Source organism: Nerophis ophidion, linkage group LG06, assembly GCF_033978795.1.
Source record: "Nerophis ophidion isolate RoL-2023_Sa linkage group LG06, RoL_Noph_v1.0, whole genome shotgun sequence".
Taxonomy (NCBI): Eukaryota; Metazoa; Chordata; class Actinopteri; order Syngnathiformes; family Syngnathidae; genus Nerophis; species Nerophis ophidion.
Window position 1 is genome coordinate 55,154,317 of NC_084616.1, and position 14,227 is coordinate 55,168,543.

The following is a 14,227-nucleotide window of genomic DNA, read 5'->3' on the forward strand; positions in this document are numbered from 1 at the left end:
TCCCTGAAGTTCTTCAAATCAGTGTTATTTAGTTGCAACTGTTTGCGCACTGCTATCTCCATTTTAATGTTCTCCACAACACTGCTGTTGTCCCAGTGGGTGTTGTCTTGCTGCTTGTCATTCCACTATTAGCGCAATATTGCACTCCTCTTTCAGCTTCTCCACCTCCCTTTTTAATGCCGTGTTGTCTTCACTGAGAATCTTCATTTCTTCTCTGAACTTTTTAAACTTCATCATTTCATCACAAGACTCTTTTCTGTCTCTGATAATCTGTTCTTAGAGATCTGTGACATATTTTTGTACACAATTGATGATCGCCTCATAGATTGTTGAGATCACTTTGTAACTCATTTACATCGTTTTGTAGAGTTCCTCTTAATGCTTTTAAGTCCGGTTGCACCTGTCCGTTGTCAGCTCTGTTATGTCTTTATGATGTTTCTTGTTTATTAATATGTGAGTAGGAGCAAGTCCAAACCACTGCTCTTTTAAACTGGAACGATTTGGTTGCATTTACTTTCTCAGGTAAACTTCATGCTAATTCAACCTGAAGAGATGTTGATTGCACTTTAGTTTCCATATTTATATTGTAATATGCTTCACGGTGGCAGAGGGGTTAGTGCGTCTGCCTCACAATACGAAGTTCCTGCAGTCCTGGGTTCAAATCCAGGCTCGGGATCTTTCTGTGTGGAGTTTGCATGTTCTCCCCGTGAATGCGTGGGTTCCCTCCGGGTACTCCGGCTTCCTCCCACTTCCAAAGACATGCACCTGGGGATAGGTTGATTGGCAACACTAAATTGGCCCTAGTGTGTGAATGAATGTGAGTGTGAATGTTGTCTGTCTATCTGTGTTAGCCCTGCGATGAGATGGCGACTTGTCCAGGGTGTACCCTGCCTTCCGCCCGATTGTAGCTGAGATAGGCGCCAGCGCCCCCCGCAACCCCGAAAGGGAATAAGCGGTAGAAAATGGATGGATGGAATATGTTTACGTTGAAAAACAAGAGCGGAGGTAGCAGGTAGATCTACTGTTAAAGTGTTGGTGTCTGTACTTTTATTGAATATTGCTTGCATGTTGAAAATGTGAGCAGAAATGGTTTCTTGTCAATTCAACCTCAAGTGTTGGTTGCACTTTATTTGAATAAGATGTGAATGCATTTGGCCATAAATTGTTGTTGACTTTATGTATACCCAATTCCCTTACAAGAAATAACATGAATATAGGAAACTTCACCTTCTGTATCGAGTATTTATTTCACAATCACACCGGTTGAGTTTATTGTTTGCTTAAAACTTACTGAATTTATTTCAACTCAATGAATCATTATATATATATATATATATATATATATATATATATATATATATATATATATATATATATATATATATATATATATATATATATATATATATATATATATATATATATATATATATATATATATATATATATATATATATATATATATATATATATATATATATATATATGTATATATATATATATATATGTGTATATATATATATATGTGTATATATATATATATATGTATATATATATATATATATGTATATATATATATATATGTATGTATATATATATATGTGTATATATATATATATATATGTATATATATATATGTATATGTATATATATATATGTATATATATATATATATATGTATATATATATATATATATGTATATATATATATATATGTATATATATATATATATGTGTATATATATATATATATGTGTATATATATATATATATGTATATATATATATATATATATATGTATATATATATATATATATATATATGTGGGCCAAAAAAGTATTTAGTCAGCCACCGAGTGTGCAAGTTCTCCCACTTAAAATGATGACAGAGGTCTGTAATTTTCATCATAGGTACACTTCAACTGTGAGAGACAGAATGTGAAAAAAAAATCCAGGAATTCACATTGTAGGAATTTTAGATAATTTATTTGTAAATTATGGTGGAAAATAGGTATTTGGTCAACCATTCAAAGCTCTCACTGATGGAAGGAGGTTTTGGCTCAAAATCTCACAATACATGGCCCCATTCATTCTTTCCTTAACACGGATCAATCGGCCTGTCCCCTTGGCAGAAAAACAGCCCCAAAGCATGATGTTTCCACCCCCATGCTTCACAGTAGGTGTGGTGTTCTTGGGATGCAACTCAGTATTCTTCTTCCTCCAAACACGACGAGTTGAGTTTATACCAAAATGGATACATGGATGATACAGCAGAGGATTGGGAGAATGTCATGTGGTCAGATGAAACCAAAATAGAACTAATTTGTAAATTTCTAAATACAGATATGATTTATTCTGTACATACAAATACTGTATAGAAATTAAAATATTTCTGGATTTGATGTTAAACCACATTTCGTTAGCCTGTATTCTTTTATGCATGTGTAACGACAATACATTGAATCCTAATCCTAATAATGTCACAAGTTTAAATTGGTAAAATAAATCATGCTATGGAAATTTATACTACAATACAGTGGAAATCGATTTACGAACCCCTCTATTTTCGAAGTTTTCGATCTACAAACTTTTGGACCGGCCCAAGTAAACCGGCCCAATAAAATGAACTGGAAGTCTCATATACAAAACATACAACTGGGAAAAAACATTTCAATAATGAATAAAGCAAAATACGTCCTGGGCCAAAAATCACTAGTCTTTACTGGTCACTAGTGTTACCGTATCTTAGTTATTGTGCAGAAATATGGGGAAATAACTACAAATGTGCGCTACATTCATTCACTGTGCTACAAAAAAGATAAATTAGAATAATACATAATATTGGATATAGAGAACATACAAACCCTTTATTTATTGAGTCAAAAATAGTAAAGCTCGACGATTTGGTAAAATTGCAAACAGCTAAAATTATGTACAAAGCAAACTATAACCTGCTACCAAAGAATGTACAACAATTCTTCTCAACTAAAGAGGAGAAATATAACCTTAGAGGAAAATATAATTTAAAACATTTGTATCCACGTACAACACTTAAAACCTTTAGCATATCAGTATGTGGAATTAAATTATGGAATGGATTAAGTAAAGAAGTGAAACATTGTACTAATATGATCCAGTTTAAGAGGCTGCTAAAATTAATAGTGCTTACAAAGTACAAAGACAAAGAATTATGAGAGACACTTTCAACCTTATTGAAAATAAGATATTCTTCATCTCAGTATGTTGGTAATGACTGCATTAGTTAATTACATTTTACAAAACTGTTGTATTGCTCATTCACGGATGTAATTTTGTTATTTTGCTGTAAAGAGGGTCAGTAGATGAATGTATGTATTTATGGGCGCTCTGAAGTGGGAAAGGGGTAGGATTAAATAAGCTTTGCTTCTTCCTACTCCTTTTCGGGCATGATGACGTGAGGTAATATTGTATTGTGTTGTAAATATTCATGTTTGAAATAAACTAAGAAATGAAAGAAAGAAAAGAAAGTATGTCTGAGCCTGCATACAAAAACGCAGGAGGTACATTTTTTTTAGAGGTGGCGGGGGTGGGGGGGTGTTAGGGGAGCCTTCCACTTACTTTTTGCACAAAATGCACTCACAGGACACACCTTTTCCGTGTTTTTCCCATTTTTCTGACTAAGTCACGTTCTTTGTGCTTTTTAATGTTTCCCTCTTGTTTTCATGTGGTTTTTATATTAGTTTTTGTGGACTTTTTGTATCTGCACTGCGACCACATCATTCCCCCTATGTGAGATGAATAAGGTCTATCCTAGGTAAAAAGCCAACAGACCATTGTGGCTGATTAAAAAAATACTGTTTTCAAGGACTACTGTACATTATTGGCGCTTGCAAGTATGATTGATGAAGATTGACAAAGCAAGCTCCATGATAGTGCCACAACAAGTTTTATTCTGAAGACACCTGACTTTTCTGGAAAACGATGCCAGAGCAGATTTATTGCACAGCGAGTAAAAGATATGACCGCTCATTAAACACAAGACAGCACACACGCACACATTGAAGGTTGTCTGTGATCCCCGTCTGTCTCTCTCCCTCTGTCTGTCTGCTTCTTTTATTCAGGCCGGATTTTACTTTTCTAATTGTTTACTATTGTAGCAACATGGTTTTTAAAGGGAGGGCATCACAGTGGTTTCTGTGTGTGTGTGCATGTTGGCAGAGCAGCGCATACAGCACAGTTCTCCTTGTATTTAATGAGAAAGTTGATCCATCACCCCTTGTTGTGTTTGATATACAGGAATGTATAGCACTTTATATTGTGTTGAACATGTACAAACCTTCATTGAAATATGGACTTTTAATGCTGTAACCCATTATTCATGTTTACACTGATTCTATGAGGAACTCTGCTTCACTATACAAATTTTCCATTTACGAACCATGTTTAAGAACCAATTAAGGTTGTAATGTAACAATTCCACTGTAATTGAAAACTGTGAAATAATTTGATCAAAAGGCCTTCAAAGGGTTAAAAAAGATTTTTTTTAAAAGTTGATTGACAGATTTGAGCAAATAAATAAAAAAATTAAATTAAAATATATATGTATGCCTTTTAAAAAATGAAGGACTTTTATGTCCTGTTTAGCTTTGGTGAGTTGTGGAATAACTACCAGTACACATGTGAAAGAATTGGACATTGACATTTTTTAATTTAACATGAAAAACAATCTAAAAACAACAGGGATGGCCAAAAACACAGCAAAAATGTACTTTAAGGACCAAAAAGTCAGCCTTTGTCACCTGTGGGTTAAAAGTTGCATCATTTCTCTCTCACACAGGCAGAAAATTCCTCCTTGATGCTGGCTAATGAGAGTCAGAGAGAAGCGTACGAGAGATGCTTGGATGAGGTGAGTTCCAAACAGAAATGCACATTTCCAATCAATACAAGAATATAAATCATGTTTTGGTCTTTAGGTGGCCAACCATGTCGTCCAAGCTCTTCTAAATCAGAAGGTAACACACGATACACTACAGTGGCATCAAGGTGTGTTAGTGTCGTGTTAATATTCTGTGTGTTTTCATAAACAGGATCTGAGGGAAGAATGCATCAAGTTGAAGATGTTGGTGTTTGACCTGGAGAGACAGAACCGAGCACTTTGTGAGCTTTTTCAGCAGAAGCTACCCAATCATCCTACTGCTCACTACCAGGTGACTATTCCTCTTCTTCAATATGCAATAAGATAATAGTTTATTCAAACAAGCATGGAGTGTGTTACATGGTTTGTTTACACTTGCACAATTCAATTCCAGTGTCTGAAAAGGAATAGGAAGAAGCAGAGCGTATTCAATCTGATTTTTTTCCCCCTTATCATATAACCTTCGTGCCGCCCAAACCCAACAATAAACCATCAACTTTTGTGAGGCTCCAAAAAGGATGCTCCTAGAAGGAAGTGGCCACTGACCCTCGAGCTCCAGGGAGTGCCACCAGCAGGCTGTTACTGCTGCCCCGCCCTAAAGAACAGCAAGCCGCACCAAAAGCACTATAACACCAAAAAAACCAAACACGTGCACCCAAAGCCCAGAAAATGCCAAGCACACCTGCAAAAGCCACACAGCTTCCCAAATCCCACCCTAACTAAGACCAACATCCCCAACCGAGTAGTGCTTACCACTTAGAAAATAGACAATAATAAAACAGTGCACAATTATATACATTTGAAGCCAAGTAACAGGACGTTTTTGACACCTTTAACAAAGGTTTTGGATTAAATAAAAAAAATTAGGGCTGCCAAAAATAACAAGTTAACTCATATGATTAATCACAAAAAAGTAACACATTAATCATGTGTATACACAGATTAATCACACAATTAATGTTGACCGTTCATGTTACTTTTCCTTAACCACGGATGGTTTCCCAAAACGGTGTGTGGTGTGAGCACGGTCAGTGATCAGGTCGATGCATACGTCAGTGCAATCAATCCGATTGTTGTAAATTTCACTTCAAATAAACCATGACTGGACATTAGATAAACATTTTACCAAGTTCTGAGCAAATAAATATTGCACATTCAAGTAAAACATTTAACAAAATGTTCTTGTATGACACTCTGACAATAACATTGCATCTGTGTCCAAATTTTGGGGTCCTTTTTACGTTAATTGAAATCATACAAGCAAGTAATAACCTTTGACAGCACTACTACAAATAGAAACACAAGTGTTACATTGTATGTAACAATGTAACACAAATCCCGCCCGTTTTAGGATATGAAGTATTTTTCCAAAAAGTTCCAAGAAAATTGATCAAAATTGATCAATATGCTTAATTTAACCAGGTAAAAACTAATTGAGCTTAAAATCTCTTTTCCAAGAGTGACCTGGCCAAGAGGGAAGCAAAACAAAGTTACAAAAATATATGTACAACAAAAACCACAGAAGTCACACACCACAGTTAAATATATACATTACTTATAACATGAGCATAACACGACCGGTCAAAAAATATATAAAATGTTTCAGTAAAAACTATTTAAAAACAATTACAATGCCTAATAAAACTGGTTTGTTGATCCTTTAAACTGGACTGAAATTCCCCCAAATTGATCAGCTCAGTTAATCTCAGAACCTTTTATAAATCATTCCAAGACCAGGGCTTAGCCAATCTAAAGGCTTTCCCCCCAATATTTATATTGGTTCAAGGAACAAACATGCTAAAGATTTGTCTTGCGACCAAAAGCTGCAGCAACTGGAGTCTCTACACATATAAGAACCCAAATAGGTGGGAAGTAGCCTAAGGTGTTATTTATATATAAAAACCATTCATCGAGAAAATTTGCGAAGAGACAAAGCTGGAGAGTTTGCTGTTGCATACAAAGCGCAAAGGTGGACAAGGTTGCAACAACCAGTAATAAAAAGTAAGGCACAGTGATATACACAATCTAATTTTGTCAAATAAGTGTCGGGAGCATTCATAAAAAGCAAGTGTCCATAATCTAGCAAAGGCATAAAAGTGGTCAGGATCAGGCGTTTCCTAACTTGTACGGTAAAACAAGACATGTTTTTAATAAATAAATAAATAAAAACTATTTGATTTTAAGGTATGATAAAGGTTTTCAATGTGTGATCTTGAAGACAATAAAAATCCCCGAGTACTTACATGTTGTCACCATTTCAAGGTCAACCCTATGAGCAGTTGATATTTTTGGAATGTTCAATGGCTATGATCTGTTTTATAGAAGATCCTTTTATTCCTAATTGTCAATGAAAAATGTTTGCTGACATTAAAATATGATATGTATATGAGGTTCGTAGTAGCAATATTTCTATGAAATACGTAAGTCAGCTATGTATGAAATACAGTGTACTGTAAAGCTGTATTGTGAAATACACCAACATATCATACAATTTCAACTCCACCTTCTTCAACTCTCATTTGATTTGCAATTTTACTTCCTGTGTGCAACCTCAGTTCAAATGATTGGATTTTAATTTGGGAGACATATTCAATTCAATTCTGAATTTTGCTATACCTAATGTGTAGTGTTAGGGCTTGCAGTTTGTAGATCCCTTATACAATAATTTAAAAATAGCATATACCGGACATATAGAGGACTACCAAACAATTATGTTTTCATCCCCATTGTAAGAAATAACAAAAAAAGCATTTTTTTTCTATAGTTTCAGGCCTTCTTGATGCTAACTTGTTTGGACTATTGACATACGATTGCTTGACCATATAAAGTGTTTTACATTGAAGGCAATCTACATGTTGTGCATGTAGATTATCACATGATAGTGGTAAGATGTTATTTCTGGTGCTGTGCCTCAGGTCGTGTCGGTGATAAGAACGTCATGCAGGCAACTTGAGGATGCTTCCTTACAACTGTTGCTTTTTGAAGCGCATTGATCAGCAGACTATATTCTCTGCCACAAACCTGCTTGAACCTCACACACATTTGTCTCACTGTAGGAAATGTTGGCTCCAAGCACCCTTTGACTTCACAAATTTTGCTGACTAATGGATCGTGTATTTTGTGCTGCAAACTTTTCCAGAAGGAAGCAGGGCAAAGCAGTGTGTGGTTGTTGTGTATACAGTAGGTGCCAGTGTATATACAATGGCTGGCTCATGAGTGTCTGATTGCAGGTCCAGACAGGACCCCTCCCAGACTACAATGCACAGCTGCACAATGACTCTGCCAAGCATTTGGAGGCCGCTCAGACTGAAGCACAAGCCAAGGTGATGATAGAAAACCACATGACGACGTAATTACTGACGTGTCTGACATTTGCTGCACTATTGTTTCTAAAAATAGCCCACGTCTCTAATCTTTCCTGTACGCTTGCACTTGAAGAACTTTTGTGTTGTCGATGCTGACACAATTCTGTTTTTGTCCAAAGGGAAACGGCTTCCGCGCTCAACACTCCTCTCCTGGGCACCGAGGTCCTGCTGCCTCCATGGAGGCTCTTTCTCCCTTCTTCAAGAAGAAAGCACACATTCTGGAAGTCCTGCGCAAGATGGAGGAGACGGATCCTCTCAAGTTTCACCCGACCACCACGAGCTTGTCTTTCTGCGACTACAGCCAGGTGCTAATGTCCACAGAGGCCGTCCTGGCCTCGGCGGACCCCCTGCAGGGCAAATCCCACCACTCGTACTGCCACTGCTCGCGCACTGACGCCGACACACTCCAACATGTCAACGGTGACGGGGCGGCGAAGTGCGAGGGGGGCAACACCTGCTGTTTGCACTGCAAGAGGAGCCCAGACGGACTTCCAAGGACATGCGCTCACCCCTGCCCTGCACCCGCCGCCACCCAAAACCACAGTGCTCCTGCAGCTGCTACGAATGAATGTCACAGTAAAAGCCGAACAACGGAATCCGTCTCGGTCTGGCCGTCTAAACAAAGCACCAAAAATGACACCCAGCAGCCACCAGAAGGCGGCGCAGACACCGCCAGTGTGAGCGTGGAGGATGTAGAGCAGAAGCATAACAGTGAAGAACTCACTGACTTTTTTCCCGCCCCTCATGTTCCTGCTTTAGAGGTGGCCCCCGCCCCCGACTGTGACTCCAGTGAGGACCCTCTCTGCTCCGTCCCCGAGAAGGATTGTCCGGAACTTCAGGCTACCAATGTAAGAGCCGGCTCCTCCGTCAGCCCGAGCTCCTCCTGCCTCAGTGACGTGAAAGTCGCCGCCATCAACTCGCCGTCCAAACTGCTTAAGTTCCTGAAGATCCCATCCATAAGCGAGAAATGTCAGACCTCCAACCCCGCCGTCCGTCTGAGCCCCCAACTCACACGCAGCTCCAGGATCCCCTGTCGCACCAACAACTACGAGGTGTACCACTCTCCCGTCCCCACCCGCAGAGCCACCACTACTGAGAGGTGCAGGCAGCCGCCGCCCCCGCCCACGAGGTCTGAGTCTTATCCCGCCACGCACTCTGCGCCAACCTCTCCACCACAGCCTGAGGACGCCTGCTCCGCCCCGCCGCCTAAGGATGAAGCTTACGACCGCTTCCCCGCGCCCAAAGCCACCTCTAAAATGGAGGCTCCTTCGTCAACTTCCTCTTTTAAAGTATGTCAGAATATACCACATTACCAAAACATTTGTCAAGTGTCCTCCAACTCTGGAGAGGAGCAGCCCACACACACTCCGGAGAAAGGAACCACTCTTGCAGCTCAGGCGAAAGCAAATGGTGGTGAAAGAAAGCTTGTGAAATCGCTTCCTGAGAGCGTCCTCGTCACGTTTCCTCAGCGAAAGCAGTCATCCTCCTCTTCCTTCGAGTTGACATCAGACGATGAAGATGACGAAGACAGTTTGGTGTGGGTGAACCATCACAGCCTGGCTAATGCTAATGCGAAGCTTAACCCCTCCCTAACCCAAGAGGAGGCAACAGAGAAGAGTTCTGAGCACGCTCGGACGTCACAAGCGCCGCCACCACTGCCTTTGGCCAGAAGAGGTGACTCATCTTCCATCCCGAAGAGGCCGGCGACAGGACCCTCGAGGTCTCAAGGTGATTCCAGTCACCACGCCTTCAAGGACAGGCTGGCAGCGCTGGGCAAGCTGCGTAGCTCCGAGGACCTACAAGCGGGTGTAGGAGGTGTCGACGCTGTGAACGAGACCGCTGAGGAAAAAAGTCAAACAGCGGCGCTCCACAAGGAGGAGCAGAGACATTCTAAGTACTCCGACACTTCGGATGGGAAACCAAGAGGGAGCGGCGGGGGGTTGAAGTACAGCTCTCAGCTCTCTCCCTCACCCGCCCTTTGTGTGAGCAAGACGGAAAGTTCCAAGAGCAAACTCGGCCTACCATCGCCGAACACAGACGCTCCGCAAGTATTACGCAACAACATCAAGTGTCCCGGCTCGCTCAACCTGGCATATAATGTGAAGGGGAGCAACAGCCCCAACAAGGTACCCCCCAAGTCACCGTCCAAACCTTCCCAGGGTCCGTCCGTCCACCGAGCAGCCAAGCCACCCGATGTCCCTCGTTACTCCTCCAAGTCAGAGGAAAGAACCAAAATGAGCGGGAGAGGTAAAAAGAACCCCATGTATGGAGACAGCCTCCCGCCGCCTCCGCCCAGACCTCCCGTATCTGAGGGGGACAAGCCGCTGCCTCCGCCGCCGGTCCCCAGCCCGCAGTCGGCTATCGAGCAGAAGGTGATGAAGGGCATTGAGGAGAACATGCTGAAGCTGCAGGAGCAGGACAGAGGTCAGGGCCAGGGCGGCGAGGTTAAGCAAAAGGCGTCCAATGGCATCGCCAGCTGGTTCGGCCGCAAGAAGAGCAAGCTGCCTGCCCTGAGCCGCAAGGCAGACGCCCCCAAGGCGAAGGACGAAAAGAGGGAGTGGAAGATAAACATCCCGTCGGTGAACAAGGACTCTGTGAAGTTGGCCAGCAGATGTAAGGAGGGCGTGGAAGGACTGAACATCTCCACGCTGATGGAGAAGGCTGAGGGACTGAGGAGGGCTCTGGAGGAGGAAAGGGCATATGTGGAGAGGTCGGGGAGGGGTCATTCCTGCGAGGTGGTGATGGACCAGACTCAGGGACAGCTGGCCGTCATGTACAGAGGAGGACGATCGGACAATTTCATGCAACAGCTGCTGAACAGGTGACCACATTTTTACCTTTTTTACTTCTCCATCGCACTCTTAATACTTTTAGCAGTAATGAGCCAAAGTTTATACTTTCTGGTTGTAGGGTGGACGGCAAGGAGCCCATTTTAATGCCACAGCGGCGGCTCTCGTTTGACTGCAAGACGTCCAGACCGGTCTTCAGTCAGCACAGCGACATCATTGGCGTTGTAGATGTAGAAAAGGTTAGTCCTTGTCTTCATACAAGATGACGACAATGCAAATTTCTGCACATTCTTTTCATATGAAGAATGAAGTGGGCGCCGTAAAGTGTTTTTCCTGAAGTGCGACACTTGTAACTCGTGTGATTTTTCACAAACAGGCATCAGACCGACTCGGTAAAATGACATCAGACGAGAACCTCACAGACTCAGTTCACTCCCAACACTTTGCTGGTAAGAGGAAGTCTACCATAAAGGAACCTTGGACTGATGCTAGCAGTTTTACCTACCTACTCACTCACTCACCCACCCACTAACCTTCCTGCTCACTTACACACTTACTCACTCACCCATTAACTCAATCAGTAACACACCCACTCACTTTCACTAACCCAATTAATCACGCACTAACCCACCCACTCTGTCACTCTCTAACTCAAACTTGCCAACGCTCCCGGATTTTCCGGGAGACTCCCGAAATTCAGCGCCTCTCCCGAAAACCTCCCAGGACAAATTTTCTCCTTAAAATCTCCCAAAGTTCAGGCGGAGCTGGATGCCACGCCCCCTCCAGCTCCATGAGAACCTGACTCAGCAATGTTGTGACCCTCTTCAACAGGACAATACTGCCATCTACTGTACATAGAATGGAATAGAATGTAAATATATTCTATATATATTCTACTTTAAGTGCAGTCAAGAAACATATGCATTAGGGAGTCTGTTCTGAAGCCCACAGTAAAGAGACGTAACTTCATCACGTTGCCTGGTTATTCACTCCAACCCAATGAAGAAATACGCTTGCAAGTTCCAGAACGATTGGAAACAAGAATTTCAGTTTATCCAGGAGAGTTCGAAGGGGAAGGGGTATGTTGCCTGTAAATTTTGTAGAACAGACTTCTCCATTGAACACGAAGGCCGAACGGATATACTCAGTCACTCACTAACTCACTGAGTTACTCACCCACCTACACAGTCAAAAACCCACTCAACTCATTTATTCACTCACCCAACAACATAGTCACTCATTTTAAGGTATGTGGACTAGAGCAATGGTTCTCAAATGGGGGTACGCGTACCCCTGAGGGTACTTGAAGGTATGCCAAGGGGTACTTGAGATTTTTTTTTTAATATTCTATAAAATAGCAACAATTCAAAAATCCTTTATAAATATATTTATTGAATAATACTTCATCAAAATATGAATGTAAGTTCATAAACTGTGGAAAAAAAACAACAACAATGCAATATTCAGTGTTGATAGCTAGCTTTTTTGTGGACATGTTCCATAAATAGTGATTATAAAGAGTTCTTTTTTTCTGAAAAAATTAAAGATTTAAGTTCATGAATCCAAATGCATCTCTATTACAATCCCCAAAGAGGGCACTTTAAGTTGATGATTACTTCTATGTGTAGAAATCTTTATTTATAGTTCAACAAGTTTTTAGTTGTTTTATATCTTTTTTTCCAAATAGTTCAATAAAGACCACTACAAATAAGCAATATTTTTCACTGTTATACAATTTAATAAATCGGAAACTGATGACATAGTGCTGTATTTTACTTAATCTATTTTTTTCAACCAAAAATGTTTTGCCCTGATTAGGGGGTACTTGAATTAAAAAAATGTTCACAGGGGGTACATCACTGAAAAAAGGTTGAGAACCACTGGACTACAGAAACAGAACGAGTCAAATGTTGCACTCACTCACTCTAAAGTATGTGGACTAGAGAAACAGAACAAGTCAAATGTTTCACCCACTAACTCGCTCACTCACTTAACCCACTCTCTGTCACTCAATCAATCACTCTACCGCCCACTTACCCTGTCACTCACTCACTCACTCACTCTCTCACTTTAAAGTCTGTGGACTAGAGAAATAGAAAAACGCAAATATTGTTGCACTCACTCACTGAACCAACCCACTCACTCAATTAATCACTCACCCAGTCACTCACTCACTAGCTTAGCCTCTCACTCACACACCCACTAACCTACTTTCTCATCCACTAACTTACTCACTCACCAGCTTAGCCTCTCACCCACTTATTCAGTCAACAAGTTAGTCACCCACCTGCCCATTCACTCACTCACTCTAAAGTCTGTGCACGAGAGAAATCAACCAAGTCAAATGTTGTTGCTGCATTAGATTATTTAGAGTAATACATCTCAGTTCTGAATCCATCATAGATGTTGTGTTTGTGGTGAATAACAGTTACTTGTTGATCATTTGTCACTTCCATCGTGTCCCAGCAGGATCTGGTGCTTCCACTTACACTCTGGACAGTGGGATTGGCACCTTCCCTCTACCCGACTGCAGTAGCGGTGCGGCGGGCCGAAGCCCGGCCAGGTCGAGGGCCGAGCACCACCATCCTTCTGGTTCCCCGGGGAAGGCCGGGCGAAGGGCCCGCACTTTGGACAGGGAGCCTGCGCCTCAGGAGGAGAGCTGCACACCGCACAAGCAGCTGATTCCCAGCATGCAGCACGGCTCCAAGATGGAGGGAAGAGGCTCAGCCGGCCTCATCCGCGAAGGTGAAGAAACACGACCAGCTCAGATCTGCAAAAGCCACATTTCATTAAGATTTATTGTCCTATTTATTATTATTCACATTGGATAAACACATCTCTTACAGGAAGTGGGACCACAAGTGTGTATGATAATGTGACTAATTGGATTAATTTAAAGATGCATGACGTGGACTTGTATTTTCTTGACTGTTCCTCACAACCGTAATGCTAAATATGTAAGCATGTGAATTCTGTATTTATTCTCTTTCCCTGCAGACAAAGATGCTCATGGAGCCAACATGTTTTCTCCTCGCTCCAAGACTTGGACTTTCCCCAACCTGAAGGCTCCAGCAGGACCAGCCGAGGTGTACTTGGCTGTCGAGGAGGAGGAGGAGGTGGTGTCCTTCGGCACACCCTTCAGAGCAGTAAGCATGCTTTCATTCGCACTAATCTGTCACT

At 41.4% G+C, this 14,227-nt stretch overlaps 1 protein-coding gene across 5 annotated transcripts in view; it reads left to right on the plus strand.

The window, feature by feature from the left end:
* nckap5l (NCK-associated protein 5-like) overlaps window positions 1-14,227 on the plus strand; it is an 85,530-nt gene that overhangs the window by 70,001 nt on the left and 1,302 nt on the right. For 4 of the 5 annotated variants that reach the window (XM_061904307.1, XM_061904306.1, XM_061904308.1 and 1 more), the window contains 9 exons: window positions 4,816-4,884; window positions 4,952-4,990; window positions 5,066-5,185; window positions 8,124-8,216; window positions 8,378-11,079; window positions 11,169-11,286; window positions 11,424-11,496; window positions 13,514-13,792; window positions 14,045-14,193. In XM_061904307.1, the coding sequence (XP_061760291.1) occupies window positions 4,816-4,884; window positions 4,952-4,990; window positions 5,066-5,185; window positions 8,124-8,216; window positions 8,378-11,079; window positions 11,169-11,286; window positions 11,424-11,496; window positions 13,514-13,792; window positions 14,045-14,193 (3,642 nt within the window). The remainder of the gene's footprint in view (window positions 1-4,815; window positions 4,885-4,951; window positions 4,991-5,065; window positions 5,186-8,123; window positions 8,217-8,377; window positions 11,080-11,168; window positions 11,287-11,423; window positions 11,497-13,513; window positions 13,793-14,044; window positions 14,194-14,227) is intronic. The other variant, XM_061904310.1, reaches the window with a different exon arrangement.